The sequence below is a fragment of the Mixophyes fleayi genome, chromosome 10, assembly GCF_038048845.1.
Source record: "Mixophyes fleayi isolate aMixFle1 chromosome 10, aMixFle1.hap1, whole genome shotgun sequence".
NCBI classification, from domain to species: Eukaryota; Metazoa; Chordata; class Amphibia; order Anura; family Limnodynastidae; genus Mixophyes; species Mixophyes fleayi.
The window spans coordinates 34,246,670-34,265,828 of NC_134411.1; the positions used below are offsets into that span (position 1 = coordinate 34,246,670).

A 19,159-nucleotide genomic window follows, 5' to 3' on the forward strand; every position below is an offset into this window, starting at 1 on the left:
CCAATATACTTGCTGCCCTTCTTCTACCCAGATATGTCCATTTTTGTCCACTACCTGTAGACGGTGTATTCATCCAATACAAAATTTTCTTAGGTCTTCTAACGTGAGGCTTTCAGGAACATAGAGATCGATGATTTCTACGATCTGCTCCATTAACGGTGGCTGCAATAACCACAAAACACCGACACAGGCAATTGGATGGGAGCCGCAGAAAATGTTGCATTGGATACGTAACCTGGTAGTTTAACTAGTAGGCAGCAAAGCATGCTTCTGTGCAGTGTAGGCCTAGTATGAAGATGAGTGACGATGACAATGACTCTACACTATCTAGCCGCTTCGGACTGTCTGTTTGCGCATTGACCCTTCAGGGGATAGAACTTGAGTAGGACGTATCTTGAGCTGCAGGCGATCCTACATAACTTCTTCAGTAAGCTAAATAGGTTTTAAGGAACAAGGGATAGAGTAGGAAGGTCTTGTCTGTCTGCCTGTTTGTGCCTCCTCCTAGAGATAAGGTGGGTGGTAGCAGGATTCGGGTACACGCCACTAGCATAACCTTAACCCCCCCCCCCCCTCCCGTAGATAATGCACCCCATAAAGGATGTGTAGGACCTGTGTTAACTTCGCACCAGAAGGTCTAGATTATTTCAATCCTAAATATAAATAGATCTATATTACATCGTCTACCCTGCACCTCTTTGGAGAAATATAAAATTGCCCAATTTTTTTTATTAGCTTTTCAAAAACTCTCCACCAGTTATGCCTGAGGTCCTCCTGTATATTATATGTGGATTCCCCCTCTCCTCCTGTAGTTACATACAGAGCAGGATAGATATATTCAGTACCTTCATCTTACAGTGCACTGGGTCAGGGCTGGAGGGGTGACGTTGACAGCAGGATCACAGGCCTCTAGAGCCTATACAATATACTTACCTGAAAAATAAAATACTGTTATTAGAACACTTTTCACCTTCCCCATCTCCATCCTCTTTCCACAGTGATTGAAAATAAAGACGCTTCACCCTCCCAAGAACCAGATGTCTGCTTTCTTGAAAGAAAACAATAAGTGGGATAGATTTTGACTATACTTTAGTTACCGTACCACGGTTAACGGCCCGCACTCTATGCATCATATTGGTGGGTGATTGTTAGAGGTATCTAACAATCACCTTTGCACCTTTCACAGCATCAATGTAATTTGCAACAGGGACATTTGATCCCTATGGTTAACACATTCCCGGCACCCAGGGGTCATAGCGAAAAACGCACGGCTAATAATCACTTCTTTTTTGCTTATTGATCATCTATTGCAGGGCGCGCTGAGAACACCTTGTGTATTTTGCATAGGCTCTCAATAGGGACCAATAGTCCTTTTCCCAAATTATTACAATGATACATTCACCGTTTTGGGGGCAGTGTGTACGTGGTTCAAAACTTCTACCTTCTACATTGGAGCCCAGCAAGGTCATTTGCTAAACATCCATAATTATTGAATAATTGTTGCTGAACTTTCCGTGTTTTCGATGTGCTACAGGAACAGATTGTTACAGATCATTTCAATTCTAAAATGTTGCATTTACTCTAGATTGGGGGATTTTATACATAAAATTCTCGGATAATGTAATCTTTCAACCATTACTTTACATTATTAAAATAAAGATTGAACCAATTCTCAAGAAGACCACTCAACAGTCTAGATATGTTCTGGATATTTCTGAATGCTACAAAATGTTCATTCATATAGGAAGGACCTGTGTTCTCTCCAGTACGCTGCTTTACACGGGTCAACATTGACTGTGCGTGTGCTTTATATGGAAAGATCTAAGGTAAAATGCAGAGGTACTAGTCACTTCTCATCAGCGTACCCTTAACTAGTCTGCTCACCTCACACAACGTGAGAGCTATTTTTAACCACACAAAATGCAAACACAGAGGATATCCCACCAGCAATAGCAACTGAAAATGTGGAATATATTTAGGACTTGTCTGCCCCCTTCAGGGCACAATGGGGAACTGCATCCTTCATTCCACTGCAGACAAAAGGAACAACAACGAAAAAAATTTGTCCCCGATATCCACAGCTTAGCGCTGCTAATCAATGAGCCAAGCACGTTATTTTCCCAACTGTGATTAAACAGCAATATACTAAACCCCTGCTTTAAAATAAAGTTGAAAAATGCCGGAAAACTCGGCAGCGCCGGTCAATTAAAAAGTCCATGGGCCTCTGACATGGGGGGAAAAAATGTACTGCTCAAATTGCTCATGTGACAGTAGCTAAAGGGCAAGTGATGAACACAAGGAGAAGTGGCCGACTAGCAGAGGGACCCGAAGTTTACGCTACCTGCAATGGCCTAAGGATTAGGTGCTGGCTTCCAGTGGCTTACAAGGTGCAGAAAGTGCCAGTCTGGCACTATTGTAGAACAATGATCACGGAGAGTGAAGAAGCAGAATTTAATCTGACACAAATGAAGGTTTAGAATCATATGAAGCTTTTATAGCTTGTTTTGAAACTGTGTATAGAACACAAGTTCAGGAATCGCTCCGCTTACAGGTCCCTAACTTACGTGTAAATAAGATTTTTTAGCAGCGAGAGAGATAATACGTGTTTGTGTGTTTAAATCTCAGCACAGCTAGTATGGAGCTATTGCAAATTATTATTCAATGTTGATGTTTTCGTCAATGATACATGATAAGAGATGAGATTTCTAAATATTTTCTAGTTCAGCATCGTTAACCTTGGATGTCAACTTTGTGTGTTTTTGTTTAGTAGTTTTGATACTTTTTCACGTCTGGATTTCAAACTTTTGTACAATTACAAGAAAACAGCTGGGACCTATAGAAAACTATCATTTAACTGAATAAAATAAAACAGAGACCACTTTGTGAGTAACTGGCAACTGTGGATCCGCTCTCGCCTGGTTCTCGCCTTCATTCTTGTTGCTTAGGCTGGTGTCACATAGGCATTTCTACCGACGCGTTTTACCCCTCCTAAGCACTGAAATGCGTTGGTCACATAGTAACCGTTGCGTGTAGGCAACAGCTGTTCTTCTTTACGCTAAGAACAATGAAGCGCCTCCTATTGGGAGGAAGGAGAAGGATCCATCAAGTATTCTAGTAGTGTCAAAATAATGATTGTCTATGCTATAGTATATATTGGAGAAAAGAAGTAAAAGCTCATTGCAAAAGTTATTCTTGGTTCTATAACCGTGCACTAGCCCATTTTATATTTGATGTTTCAAGGCGTCAATGTGGTTTTAGGCTGTGATATCATGTCCTCAAATAAATTTTTACGAGATGATCTCGGTCACATCCCCAGCGCACGTCATTTCCATATACAGACAGGACTCCAACAGATTTTATAAGAGGAATTTTTATTTGAATAATTATGTGCCCTGTACAGATTTCACTGCCGAAATGCTAAGAACCCAGATTCACGAGCAGGTTTGGCAGAAACAACTCTCCCGCCTTATTGCGATACTGGCTCATCAGCGCCGGGGTAGTGGAGAGGCGTCGGGACACTTCAAATCATTGGAAAAAGATTTCAACATTGCGATTAAAAAAAAAAAAATCAAAAAAAAAAAATCCATTTTGTTTTTTTACTAAAATAAATGAAAATCATGGGGCTTTATCACAACAGTTCCCAAAACAGAGAATGGTTCCTCCTTCTCTATTTACCAGTGCAAACAGAAAATGAAACCCCCCCACCCCTTCCCCAGTGTGTATACGAGCGCTTTAAAACCTGATTGGGTCAGTTAAAATAACTATTTGTCTCCGTACTTTGCAGCAGCCCCCATTTCTCACTCCACTCGGAAATAAAACAAATCTTCAAATTGGACATTTTATATACAGTCACTGCACTTCAATGCCATAGGCAGAGCCGGTATGTAAGATCATTCTTTGCATTACTAACACGGATCAATTATTTATTACCCCAGACTCACTTAATTTTATGTCATTTAAATCCCTGTGCGCAACTCTCTACAGAAATTAAGCTCCAGAGAGGCCACTCTCCCATTGGGATGGTCTAACGAGATATTATTCAGATATGTTATCGGATTTGTCACATTGGGAAGTGTTTAAAAGATCTGCAATCCTGAAAGTTATGCATCAAATTAAAGGACAGACTTTTGCCCTATATTTCCATTGAATAACTCAGGAACGCAATCGCCTGTAAGACCTACGAGATGTACAGCCAGTATTCCATAGCCAATCGACACAGAGAGAACTTTATTCTTAAAAAAATAAAAACCTAAATCATTGTTAATTGCAATCTCTGCACAACAAAAATGCTGTTTAACAAAAAATATCACATTACCAGTGTAATGGATCCCTCTGGTATATGCAGAAATGATCGCGGTAATGTGACCCAAAAACTAAAATGTTCTACACACACCCGCTGTGTGTTTTCTGTAAGGTGCAATAGGCCGAATGTCTAGAAAGAGAGGTATGACATTGGTGGCTACTGTGGTCCCAACAGGATTATCCAAGCTACTCACTGAAAGAGAGACTATGTATGGGGGTCATTTGTTCTGTTCAACAGGAAAAGCAGAACAGCAATTTCGGCTTCCACCCAACAAAACTAACACCCTGTAACATTCTCATACTAACTGCAGATCTTTAGTAAAATGAGATTTAAAATAATATAAAAAAATGTCTCTGCAATTGTCCGATTAAAGATTGGTGGTGATTTACAAGACTATAGCGCTATGAAACTGCAAACCCGCTTCTGTATGTAGGAGACTGATGTGTTCTGCAACCATTGATAAGAGTAATCCGCAGACCCTACCACTGCTTTATATTATAACGCTGCGATGAGCCGTCCAGCCATACAATAAAATTAAAGTGCAGTGTTAGTCGGAGCATCTTGTACCCCAGAACCCGACGTTATCCCTGGTTAAAAGAAAAATGTACATTTCGCTTTCATTTGCATTGTGTAACTTATAGCAGCTTATAATGTAGCCATGGCCAACGCATCGCGGGATGTTCTCATGTTGTGACAGTTTGGGGGAAATTAAATAAGAAAACAAAATTATTATTAAAAAAAAAAAAAAGAATCAATGACAATTAACTTCTGGTTAGAAAAACCCAAAATAATGATGTTTAGAATGTCAGAAAGACGAAGGGAAATAGTGATGGGGCAGATTGTATGTGTCCAGCCCAGAAGAAGGATGCAGCAAGTATCCGCATGGATTAAACCCCCCACCCTACCTACCCCTGTCCCTACAACAGACCGCACTTAGCATCGATCAGCAACCCATGTTTTCCTGTGAAGGTAACAATAAGCAATTTAACCTTTTTCCAAGGCCAGCAATCCACACTGTATAGCGGAACGTTTACCGTGAGGTCAAATAAAATGAAAAAAACAAATAGGTTTGGGTTATATGTGAAGAGGGGCTATGGGGTACGTCTCCCCTTCTTCATTAGCAGGTGACACTGAATGGCACGAACTCTGTCCTTGGCAGGGGCAAATTTTGGTTGAAGTTCGAGAGTAGACTCGTACCACTGCATTGCCTTCTCAAATTCCTCCTGGAGGGGCAAAGAGCGGAGGGAAGGAGGAGGAGAGAGCGGAGGGAAGGAGGAGGAGGAGGAGGAGAGAGCGGAGGTAAGGAGGAGGAGAGAGCGGAGGTAAGGAGGAGGAGAGAGCGGAGGGAAGGAGGAGGAGAGTACGGAGGGAAGGAGGAGGAGAGTGCGGAGGGAAGGAAGGAGGAGGAGAGAGCGGAGGGAAGGAAGGAGGAGGAGGAGGAGAGAGCGGAGGGAAGGAGGAGGAGGAGGAGGAGGAGAGAGCGGAGGGAAGGAGGAGGTGGAGGAGAGAGCGGAGGGAAGGAGGAGGTGGAGGAGAGAGCGGAGGGAAGGTGGAGGAGAGAGCGGAGGGAAGGTGGAGGTGGAGGAGAGAGCGGAGGGAAGGAGGAGGAGAGAGCGGAGGGAAGGAGGAGGAGAGAGCGGAGGGAAGGAGGAGGAGAGAGCGGAGGGAAGGAGGAGGAGAGTGCGGAGGGAAGGAGGAGGAGAGTGCGGAGGGAAGGAGGAGGAGAGTGCGGAGGGAAGGAGGAGGAGAGTGCGGAGAGAAGGAGGAGGAGAGTGCGGAGGGAAGGAGGAGGAGAGTGCGGAGGGAAGGAGGAGGAGAGTGCGGAGAGAAGGAGGAGGAGAGAGCGGAGAGAAGGAGGAGGAGAGAGCGGGGGGAAGGAGGAGAGAGCGGGGGGAAGGAGGAGAGAGCGGGGGGAAGGAGGAGAGAGCGGGGGGAAGGAGGAGAGAGCGGGGGGAAGGAGGAGAGAGCGGGGGGAAGGAGGAGAGAGCGGGGGGGGAAGGGGGGATAGAGAGAGGGAGAGCAAGAGAAAGAGAGCAGGAGAAAGAGAGGGAGAGAGCAGGAGAAAGAGAGGGAGAGAGCAGGAGAAAGAGAGGGAGAGAGCAGGAGAAAGAGAGGGAGAGAGCAGGAGAAAGAGAGGGAGAGAGCAGGAGAAAGAGCGCGAGAGAGAGAGCGCGAGAGAAGGAGAGAGCAAGAAAGAGAGAGAGAGCAAGAAAGAGAGAGAGGGCAAGAAAGAGAGAGGGCAAGAAAGAGAGAGAGAGAGAGCAAGAAAGAGAAAGAACATAGTTGGTGAAATTACATTCGACGTACACAGCAAGAAAAGTTTCTCAGGACAAGTACAGTATGATGAGATGAGACCGTTCCACAAGCAGTAACACATATACACACTTCAGAAAACAACTTAAAAGGACAAATTATAATGAAAGGTGAAACATATTCGGATATCAGTGATACAACTATAACATTTCACGTTAAGGTTTCTCTGTTTCATTGATTAGATGTTGCTGAGCATGTAGGTCCCCTGCGCTTCTATAAGAGCAACCAGGTCTCACATTGGGATCTCTCTTGCTATATTCACTCACGGAGCCAGGACTGGGCTCTGTAGGCCATAGGCAGCACCATCAGTTGTCTAGTGAAACACTACGTGACTAATGTTAGCATCATATTGCATAAAAATTGTAACATGCAGATAAAGATCTACAAAAAAAAAACCTCAATGTGAACAGGCGATGGGTCCAATGGAAGGTAAAATAAATACATGATATATGCCTTGAATATAAACAGTGTAACTCACCATGGCTACATACACATTGGCCAATGTGAAATGATTCACTACAAAGCGGGGGGCAATCTCTACAGCCATCGTAGCCACAATGATGGCGTCGTTCCATAGCTTGGCATTGTGGAAGATATTTGCTAAACTGATGAGGGGCACGTCCTGAAAAGACGAAAGGAGAAGAATTAGACAGCAGCACTTTTATACCTCTAGAACCAGTAGGATGAGACACCTTACACCTCTAGGACCAGTAGGATGAGACACCTTACACCTCTAGGACCAGTAGGATGAGACACCTTACACCTCTAGGACCAGTAGGATGAGACACCTTACACCTCTAGGACCAGTAGGATGAGACACCTTACACCTCTAGGAACAGTAGGATGAGACACCTTACACCTCTAGGACCAGTAGGATGAGACACCTTACACCTCTAGGACCAGTAGGATGAGATACCTTACACCCCCTCACAGTAAGGTAAAAAAATTGAAGGGGTGGAGATTACCATATATGGAGAGAGGGGAGGAGTTTTGTCTTGTTCTTCCTCCACAGGCCACACCTACAGGTGACCCCACGCGTTTCACTGACAAGTTGGACTTGGAGAAATTTGGGCCCCACATGGACAGTAACCCCATTGTCCGGTGTGCGGTTTTACCATTTCGCCCTCAAGCGCAGGCTCATAGTTTTCCCTGTAATCTGGCTGCACAGACCACCAGGATCACTGACACTCGGCCAAGTGATGTCAAATTTTCCAACTGAGTGGGTTGTTCTGCTATTGCCGCAGAGCAGCCAGATTACCGCACATACTTTATCCCTGACTGAAGTAGAAGTGATTTTTCAGATAACAAATAAAAAAAGGGGAAGAACCGGGAGCGATAACGAACCTTCATGTGATGCGGTGCGTAGTGTAGGGCCTGGCGTAGGCAGTCTACGGCCTTCTTCCCTTGTCCTTTCACTCTCCAATATAAAGCTGCCATGCTGGATAATACCCACGACGTCTGGTTCTGGAGTAGAACACGAAGAGGACAAAGGAAAAAAAAATCTCTTATTTTAATCATTCAAACTTTGTAGACTCCACCTGCTGGTTACATCAAGGGGCATACAAGTGCTGGTTGCTATTGGTCCCCGTTTTTCCTGAGTCAGTCCACATTTTTTTTTATCGTCATGGGAGTAAGGACTGAGCAATGTTATTTATTTTTTAGAAAACAAACAAAAAATATTAATAAAATCCATGCTTGCTAATAACTACAATAGTTTCAGTGCCAGTGAACAGAAAGTATGATACAATGGCTGCATGGTTCCAATAAGGTGACAGCAGCCTCTAGGCCAATTAGGAGGTCTCGGGGAGGTCATGTGCTCAGTGTCAGGTGACATAACTCTTGCGGAGGAATATAGTGTCACTAGCTAAATGTAAAGCTTCAATGAGGAAATGGATTATGATGAAATATTGAAAACTGCAGTTATCAAACAGACAGAATTAAGTAAACAGTGATAGATTTACAGAAGAGGGGGCTGATTTTGGGGACAAGTGATCTAATAGAAATGTGGTGTAACCAGAAGGAGGTGGCAAACATTGCCATGGAACAAATTAAAACAGTGGACTGATGATATGTGAACTATGGGAGGTCATCTGAGCAAATCTACGAGTACATTGTCAGGGCAACATTTGTTCTAGTTGGGTAAAGCAGGAAAATGATAAAAAAAAATAAAAAGGTATGTTGGAGAACAGTTGGCGCGCTGGAGAGCGAGATAACTTTTATTTTGTACAGTTACTTTATGTTTTATTGTTTCCATTCGGTCCCTTTACTCGCAATACAACAACGAACTCATCACTTTGCCATTTCTACTCTAAAGTAAAGTCGCGACAATCTAAAGGGTTAATGCCACTTTCCAAAAATGGTCTTAAAAATGAATTTCCCACTTCCCGGACTGAATGGTGGAGGTCTCCTCTTTTTTCCCTGTGCTAGGAGAGGGGTCCCCCCTGATGATCATGAGGGCTGAACAAATAAAGACCTGGGGGTAAATGTATCAAGCTGGGAGTTCTGATTGGTTGCTATAGGCAACATCTCCACTTTTCAAACCCGCCAGAAAACTCTCAGGTTGATACATTCACCCCCTGATCTGCAGAGTAGGTGCTAGAGGGTGTAACCTCGTGCCTGCTGCCTGGCTGTGCCAACAAAGTGCCAGTGGTCACTATATACGGGTGAACGATGTAGCGGGAGACAGGAACAAAGTTACACCCATCTGGTAGCTGCTCTGCAGATCCAGTTCTTATAAGCGGAGGCACAAATAAATCTATGGTACCCCGCTCCCTGGACAAAGGTCATCGAGGTGGAACCACATGTTTCAGGTAAGAGGAGTGAAAAGTACATTATTACATTACTATCTTTAAATACAGAATTAGCTTTTAAAATCTGTATATTACATCTGTTTATTGTTACTAAAGGGTTAGGTTTGCTGAGGATTGTGCTGAAACCCACGCTCAAGTGGTAACTACAAAAGAAATCTAGTTACTAAGAGATGTGCAGCACGACTTAAAGGGAAGGCATGGCCTGAAAATGTTCTTCTATGTCTATGGATATACAGTATATTACACAATCTAATAACTTTACCCAATTGTGTCATTCGTAAAGTATTTCTCTAAGGCCCTGTAAGTGGGGGAAGTTGCTTTATGAATTATGGGCAGCATTTTGCAGGTGGAAAACTGATAACATAGTGATTAACGCAAGAGTACTGTTCACTAGATATGTACGGACTGATGGACCTGCGGCACCACAGATCGGACAGAAACGGTCTCTTGTTGTGTTGGTTAAGCAGAGTATGTATGATAGGGACTGTGTATAACTTGTCAGTGCTTAATAGTGAACGCTTGGTGCTTACACAGCACAGTTCCATATATTCTGTCATACCCTCACACCGTCTCATCCATAATTGCAAAATGAACACTATCCTCAATAGGGATTATCTCCTATGTGGATAACGATCAATGTCAAACCTATTTAAATGAACAGTCAACCATTCAGGACATTTTCTGTTTATAATCAAATATAATAACCCTGTAGGGTATTCTGCGAACTTCCTCGATATCTTCAACCAATGGTTGGCTGCACTCTATTAGACAGTATCCAACAGTACTCGAATTTGTTTAAATGAAGGCCGTTCCCTATTCTTAAGGCACGCATAGTACGTAAAGGTGACCACATGCATGCCCATCTGCAAACAGGTTTGAAACCTATTCAAGCAGAAAACACAATGGTTCACTTAACCGCTAGGCTACGCTGCCTCTCCAGGGTTATTAACAGGAAGTGTGGGGTGCACTGGAAAAAAATATCCTCCAAGTGATCAAATCCTTCTCTCAAATAGTTTCATTTTTGATAAGCCCTGAAACGTTTACGTACATAATCGTGGATCTTGTTAGTTTTTTAATTTAGTGGCAACAACTTATATTTGAAGTTTTGTTGTCCTTTATAACAATTAGCCTGAGAAGTTCTAATACATAATCACGAAAATTAAGTGTTGACAATAAGACACATTCTATACAATTTCCTCACCTTCTCCAGCACCTTCATAATTCTTGTGCCCACCTCCTCGAGGGACTGTGGTGGGTACTTGTCTTTGCCAAGGTTCTGTAATACCTGGGGGAGAGGATACAGAGTTACACCGGTCTCTCTGGAGAAACCCTGCAGGTTTGTGACACCTTATAGCACCTACCTCTTTTAGCTGGCTCTCTCCAGTGTAGTGTATGGCAGCTCGGTTGGCTATGCCGTAGAGGTGGTCAAGAGTATGCATGCTGGCTGGTAGGTTGGCATTGCAGAGAGGCTCGGCCCCGGGTTCCTGGAACTGCGTGGCAAAGTCCACGTGCTCTGTAATACTAACAGGGACAGACTGTGAGAAGGGGGTATGTTCCATAGAGATCTATTAAATAGTTTACCCGGTAACTTTTGATAAGATATATGGACATATAGTCTATACTTACTCTATATTTTTAGCAGACACTGCCAACCAAGTACTGGCCACTGTGGACAGCTCAACCCGGCGTAATTTCAGGCAATCGTCCGGACTCGGCCATCCAAGGCTACGGTAATCAGGCCGTCTCCCTGCACAAGAGCCGTGAAAATCAAATATAGCGGGATAATAAAGCGCTTCTCAGAGTCTGTGCGCGCCTTCCTTTAGCCTGTAGTCCCCCTACAGGCATCAAGACACTGCCCCCCTCTTCATTGATATCATCATACATAGACGGGTTAAACGAAGACAAACAAACTTCCAGGCACAAAAATGTAGAATTGAGCTATAATTAAAATGCAATATACTATATTACACTATAATTTGATCAATGGGTCTGTGGAAAATACCAAATACAACTCTTCCTACAGATGTCCCTGTACCACCTCCTAGAGGGAGAAATTCAGTCCCCCACGTTGTACAGCTGAGTGCCCCCGAAATGCACTCAGTGGGATTGTAACATTACAAATACAGAGGTGAGCAGGAAAACCCGTAATGTTCGGATACCGTAGTACCCAGAGATGATCGCAACCCGACATCACGGTGATGTCCGTGGGCTCATTGAAGGGAATTCATGCGGTCATCTTATGTCCAAATTTAATATAAAGTATAACATATGTGTTGACGTGCCCCCTGCTGTAATTTAATAAGGATATTAGAAGTCATAGAGGACTACTGTGAGCATATAAAAACAAAGCTGTAGGTCTAGTGCTTTTATACACATCACAGGAGTCCGAAGTGACACATAACATTCATAATAATCTACTGTAAAATATAAAAGGGGGGCTTACTTATAAGACCCAAGTTTTCATAATGAAAGGTGAAGTGATGACATCACAACTCATCGTTCGCAGATATATTATTACAGACGGTTATACATATATTACCATCACTTGTGTACACTACAACAAAGAGAACCCTGACTTATGAGTAGGGTGGATACTCCTCTTACTAAGGCCGCCAGACACACACTACGGGTCAGAGTGATAGACTAGACTGCGGTGTGTACACTACAACACAGAGAACCCTGACTTATGAGTAGGGTGGATACTCCTCTTACAAAGGCCGCCAGACACACACTACGATTCGCAGAGTGATTAACCAGACTGCGGGGTGTACCTTCAGGATCAGGTGAGGGTATTTTTGGCCCGCTGATTTCAAGGGCAGCTTGAAAGTCCTCATTATCCCCATCAATGACATCTTCTCCGAACGCATTGGATAGGTCTGCCACGCTATCTGGTTTTGGCTTCTTCAGACGTTTTACCTGAAACGTAATCTGTAAAGGAGGGTGGGTGGGAGGACGAGGACACATTACTGGGTGAGTGGAGGTGAAACAAAAACATTTAAAAAAAACAGAAATGTTTAAACAAAATAAAAATCTCTTTCTAGTAATTTATTAAAAAATTTACCCATTCAGCCTCATCATCATCGTTACAGTCTCCAAAGCAGGACCCCGACTGACCATCCTGGGCCCCCTTCTTTAGCACTCGGATTCCTTGGAGGTCCATACGTCGACCTTTCAGCTCCAGAGCACCCTCGAAGGCTTCAAGGGGCCAGGAGTTCTCAAACTCATCCACAAGAGCCAGCATCTCCTCCGATATTGGAGACTCCGCAGCAGATTCCTCTGAGCTATTGGTTTCGGCCAAGACGACATCTTGGTGAGGGGGCAAAGGAGTGCCATGAGAAACACAAAGGGTGACCCAAATATATCCCATCAACGACTCCATACAATGTCAATGTATCAAGGAGAGCTGCAGGCTTTAGAACATATTAAACGGAACACTAACACTAAATCGTAAGTTGACTTGTACAGTACAAAAGTAGTAGACAGCTACGTATCAATATACATATGTGTCTACGCATCAAAGGCTCAGAATCTTAGGATAACATAAGATATTTGAGATAAGAATATGACCACATGGGGGGTATTCAATTGTTGCCGTTAACACGCTAAAACAAAAAAAAACGAGCGCTCTAAAAATATTAGCGCTAATACGGTAATTACTCGCTAAATTTCATCTCGCAGCTCCCCGAGCTGCGAGATGAAATTCAGCGAGTAAACTACCGTATTAACGGTATTTACGCGCATATTACCGTATTAACGCTAATATTTTTAGAGCGCTCGTTTTTTTTTGTTTTAGTGCGTTAAAAGCAACAATTGAATACCCCCCATAATGTCATTAACATTAAATTTACCTGAAAGCTGTGAATATTTTTACTGCCTTAGGAGTCTAAACAAGGCCCAGTCATTATACGGTATGTAGGCACCGTCATTGGTCCCATTAATTCGGATAAATACTTACTCTCAACATGCAGTGAGGAACCAGTTCTAGACTCTGTGACCTCCTCAGGGGTACTTTGGTCCTCGGGTTTGGAGTAACTATGGAAGTATGTCTGTGAGCTGTGGCCGCCTTCGCTGATGCTTGAGTGACAATGGCCTGAAAAGACGAGGCAAGAGACTGCTAAGTTCTAACATTATTAATATGCCAAGGAAATAAATGTTTTACGTACTGCGACATTGCTAAGAGTTCAGTAGAAAAGCGTCCTCTATCACATAGCCACCCATAAACAACACTCCTACCTTCATCCACTCAAGCCCACCGGCTTGAGTCCTTGGTAGCTGCCTCTTCTGTAGAGTACTAACACAACCTACTGAGTACTTATAAGAAGCTACTAACTTCTTGCTGCTGGGTGATGTAATCGAACAGCCCTCCTGAAGGCCCGAACAGGACACGTTTGCTGTATAGAAGAGGCAGCTCTTAGCCCCACAAAGGGGCAAAGAAATCAAGGCAGACTGAATATTCTGCTTCCAAGTGGTGGTGTACTATAAGGGTTGTAGTTGAGCCTCAAGGACCATCTTGGCCACCATAAACCTTACTGGTTAGCCAATGTTCTGCCCCCTTTCAAACTAACGATCGGTTAACACAATAAACTGGAAACTATAGGTAGAGTTTATTGTCATTTTGTTTTTATTCATGTACAGGGCTATGAAAGGTCTTGGTTTTTATAAATAAATGGCAAACACTAAGACAAAAATCATTCCTCCCACAAACTTAATTCTAAGCATATGTAGAAAGGAGCGATAACCGCAATATTACGTTACCAACAGAGCATAAATAGAACACAACCAAAAAGCTGCAATAGAATGGACAATGAAACTACAAAAAAAACAAAAAAAACCTTGACCTTATGAATGAATTTCTTTTGAACAAAAGCATTATGAAGAGTTTTTTTCTTTTATCCTGCGAGTGATAGTTTTCTGCCAACTATGCCTAGGTGCTTGGTCTATGTCCTTTTCATACCCATTTTTGACTTTTATCTAGAAGTCTGACCTAAAGGGCCTCGCTAGCCCGGGGCTGAACAATTCCAGAAAGGAAGTCTGGAGTGGACAGAACGAAAATACTTTCTCCAAAAACAGATTTATCTCAAACATCAAAATGTTTACAGCTTTGTGAATCTTATTTGCAGATCCTAGTAAACAATTTGCATTTTAAATTTAGAGGCCCTTTAAGTTGATCTGGTGCCATCATTCCTCCCATTCAAACAGCAGCACCTTGTACTATGACTAAAGTTTTCGACAGTAGCGTACAGGTCAGATATCTGAGTCAGGAAAGGCGCCAGCTAGTTTAGCAAGAGGCACGAAAAAGAAAGCTGGAAGTTCGTCAATAGAGAGAGACAACGTGCTCACAGGTCTTGTTGTGACGCTCCGCGGTACGTACGGCACCAGTCACTCAGATGACTAAAGCACTCTTGACAAGCAACTGAAAGCCAAGAGGTAATTATGTGCCCTTAAATGACTCAGTGCTCAATTACAGCCGTATACTACAGTGCATGTGACCAGCATTATCCCAAACACCATCAGCAACTGTGCTACGTCAAAACAGAAACAGCCTCTTCTCGCTCTACGCAATATGGAAAAACACACCTCACGGGCAACAGGACTGAGAAAAACAGACTATTCACTGAAACGGGCAAATCAACCCAACTCTGATGCACAAATTACTTAATTTTCCACATCTTACAATTTCTTTTTAGCACTTATGTCAATAAGCAAAATGACACAGTCCACACACTACAGCGCGACTCACACCCACATATATAATTTCAGCAGCATAATTAGCCACGTTTGGCAGCAGAGAGAGCTGGTGACACAAGATTACGTATAGGATTGCTTAGGGGTTAAAGTTACCAGACCTAAACAACCAGAGAAAGCCACACAAAATACATCTTGCATGGTTTCACCGGATGCATTTAAACTGCACATACTATCACATATCCCCCGCTGTATAGAGCTTTAATATGTGCATTGACTAATCTGGTGATCTGGTAAACACAGTAGGGATAGAGATGTGCAAGATAATTATTCAATGTTTACGTTTCTCCAAACGCCAGTGTTTCGCTATTGACGAAGTTGAGCTGATGAAAGTTTAGGAACAAAATTCTTTATTACAATTTCCTTTCTGAAGAACAAATAGCATGAAGATTAAATTAAAACATAAAATCTATCTTTATGAAATAAAACTTTATAAAACCTTTAAAAATCTTTTTTTTTTTTTTTTAATGAGCCAGCAATAAAAGACTTTGGAGCGGAATTGAAAATCAAACTATTGGTCCAACATCATGAATGGTCTCCAAAACCAAACCGAGGGGGGCGGAACCCGAAGTCCGTACGGGTCATGTGACCACCACAAGAATTTCCGTTTAACGTATTCATTGGCGATATTACTTGTGGTTTACAAGGGAAGTTTTTGGGTTTTTTTTAGATTATGTGGACCTCTAGGCTAATTTTTTTTCAATCAAATTCAGTGTCTGCATACAGTATATTTTTTTTGGTTTATTTAGATGTTGTGACTGTCATAGTTTTATGTTTTGTTACCTTTTGACACAGGTAAACTACTGCAACACCTGAAATAACCCGACATGATTAAAAAACGCCCAATACTAGTCACACAACCATAGATGCGATCATTTCTTAGAGAATAAAGCAAACAGTCTTCTAGCCAGCAAACATCGTCCACTTAAAGGACCACATTTAGTGCGACTTAGATTAAAACGTACGTGAGAAATTTTTTTGATGTAACCAAATGTAAAAGCAACAAGCTCCAACTTAGGTCGCCGATGGCGCCCGACAAAACCGAATGGTCAGATAACCAACTTGGTGACTTTAACCGTCATGCTTAATTCTACTGGTCGTTAGCTGATCCCAACGAAGGACATATGGACAACTAGACTTGGGACTATTGAAGACGCAAGTGTGTGGATAGCTTATGACAGCGGAGAGCAACAGGTGACCACTGAGCCATCACCTGGAAACCACTTATCAGAACGGGGTCAGCTGACTTCCGAGTCATGTGACCTTCTCTGCACAGTGCATGGAGTTCACATGACATACTTGGTGGAGGAGGGAGCGCGCTGTGCACTCCATCTATCCTCTATGCAGCCCTTCACCTCTTTTATGTTGCCCCTCACTGGCTTAAGATATCAGTGTAACTTAAAGGATAATGCCGCTAAACCCCCACCCTTTTTTTTTCACCACCCTATTTAAAGAATTGGTGGGTTTCCATGTCAGCACCGCCCCCAGTTTGGAAGACTTCACCCCGGCCAGCACCGTTGTGGCTTCAGTTCCAGCACGGACAACTGAAAGGAATTGCAAACCTAAAAAGCAGCACTGCGTCAGTTACCAACATAGACGCGGATTGTGCGGAGACGCGGCACTGTGTAACAAGCAACGGTGTTAATGTTGACAGCTAGGAGCAGTTAAAATCCAAGTGGCGCTGCGTTCGTTTCCAAGGAAGAAATTATTCTAGCACTATTGGGGACGAGTCCCCAGGCAGCTTTCGCTGAATGGGGGATTGTTAGTTAAAAGTAAATTGTTCGCTGCAATAGCCATAAAAGAGCAAGTAAAGGTAATATTTGTCATTAACATATATTATAGACTGTGTAATACAGAGTGGAATAACATACATGACATAACAGGACTGTTTACAAATAAATATGTCCAACGCTCTCTTTTACTAATCTTCAAAGGTTACCATATCTGGAGGGAGGAGTTTCTCTAACAGGGCAGTTTGGCAGTCTTGCATTGCAGGAATAAACTGTGCATCGTGGTTTACGCATACACAGGGGCGGGGCCTGTGATGTCACAGTAGCTCAAATGACTGCATTCCCAGCTTTTTTAACCTGAATCAGCTCCCAACAGAACACTGTTCTAAATAAGTGAGAGTAATTGCACCTGTAACGGAGCGGACAGGCAATATTTAGCTGTTCAACATAGCTGTGGTATCAGGTTAACACTAAACCATTGATTTTACCATAACGGTTCATATCTGAAAGTTTTAAGGTGTAAAACTCCTTCGGCAGACCTAAGCGAAAACAAACCATATATCATTTTACAGAGATATTTAAATATGGGTGCCTATTTTAACCTCAAATGTTTTGTAACATCAATTGGAAAATATTTCAGAGGCTGTTTTTTTTTTTGGTTTTTTTTTAATGCTGTTAAGTTAAGAGAAAAAAAATATGTTTTTTATTTGTACATTAGTCACCTTATTGCATCTAGGAAAGAATTATGGGAAAATCTGCACATTTATCAATCACATCAACGTCACAGCTGAACGGCGCTGGAATCGTTCAGCTTCTGATGAGCTGAATAATAAATTGTGAATTAAAAGAGCCTTTTGATCTGATGCCATTAAATCAACTCCGCGCGAGGAGAGAGAGAGAGAGAGAGAGAGAATCGTCACTTACAAACTAGTTCAGCACAGCGAAGCCTTCATTCCCCCATTAAAGACAATCTGTTTTACACTTATTTGAAATAACCAGCATCACGCAACGAAGCAATAATGTGTAATTCATGAGAGAGCTGACGTGCAATTTCTACTCTCATCTTTAAAGCTAAAATTAGCCCATTAGTTGGTATCAAGCAAATTCAAACTTTTAAGGCACCAAAGCTTTTTTTTTCATGACAAAATTACATGTCTTTCACCATCGCCCAATAAATTTCACTAGGACAACTTTTTCCTTTATGACGTTTTGAAAATGTTCAAAATTCTTTACCTTGTATTTAATTCAACCTGGTATATCCTTGCCTGAGGTCACACCTGCTCGAAGGTGATTTCAGAAGATTAAAAACAATTTATCACGTTAGCTCAAAATATTTTTGTGGGTAACGTGGGACAGCCTGCACTACACCTGCTTGAGCAAGCGCAATATTTTTGGGTTCTGAAAATCTGTGGAAGGGTGAATGAAAGTTGTCCAACCAGCCGACCTCTTCAGTGTATCACTCTTATTAATAAGACACTACGAAATTCTACGTTACTGTATCTAGATAAGGAATGCCCCCGTAGGTAACGATCTTTGGACCGCCGCCAAACCGGTGCCCGGATGTCTGTCGGATTACACTGTGGCCCTTATATACTGCTAGCTGTCTGTGTATGTATGGTCCTATAGCCCTCAAATTAAACACATGCCACCGTTTTATTGTTAGAAAAGCAGAAATGACATCATTAAAACAACACAAAACAATATAAAGGAAACAAGATACCACAGAAGATTGCTACTGTACCAGGAAGGTAAATCTGCAGAAGGGAATTTAAGGTTACAAAATAAATAAGTATGAAAAATTTGGGAGTGTTGGCACGTTTACAATGGCTTTCTAGAATGGTGCATTCTATATTCTCGTGGAATTTGTTTTACCCACTCAGTAGACTAAAATTAACGTTAGAAACCTGAAAAACGCATAACACAAGTATTCGCTGTTTCACAGGCAGCAAAGAAAATACTTCTGGAAACGGGAAGACACTAAGGGGTATATTTACTAAACTGCGGGTTTGAAAAAGTGGAGATGTTGCCTATAGCAACCAATCAGATTCTAGCTGTCATTTTGTAGATTGTACTAAATAAATGACAGCTAGAATCTGATTGGTTGCTATAGGCAACATCTACACTTTTCCAAACCCGCAGTTTAGGTAAATCTAGCCCCAAGTGAAAAAGAAAAATATGTTTTTATAATAAATGAGAAACAAACACCCCCCCCCCCCTTCAACCTATATATGGTGGCCAAAAGGCTGAATGTGATGCTGTGT

General features: G+C 42.4%; 1 protein-coding gene across 1 annotated transcript in view; it reads right to left on the reverse strand.

Moving 5' to 3' along the window:
• Window positions 1-5,038: 5,038 nt before the first annotated feature.
• The window catches only part of TTC17 (tetratricopeptide repeat domain 17), a 46,443-nt gene continuing 32,322 nt past the window's right edge, over window positions 5,039-19,159 (reverse strand). The window contains 9 exon segments of the mRNA XM_075188370.1: window positions 5,039-5,523; window positions 7,092-7,235; window positions 7,958-8,077; window positions 10,625-10,708; window positions 10,785-10,944; window positions 11,050-11,170; window positions 12,195-12,351; window positions 12,485-12,729; window positions 13,379-13,513. Coding sequence (XP_075044471.1) covers window positions 5,392-5,523; window positions 7,092-7,235; window positions 7,958-8,077; window positions 10,625-10,708; window positions 10,785-10,944; window positions 11,050-11,170; window positions 12,195-12,351; window positions 12,485-12,729; window positions 13,379-13,513 — 1,298 coding nt within the window. The 3' untranslated portion in view covers window positions 5,039-5,391.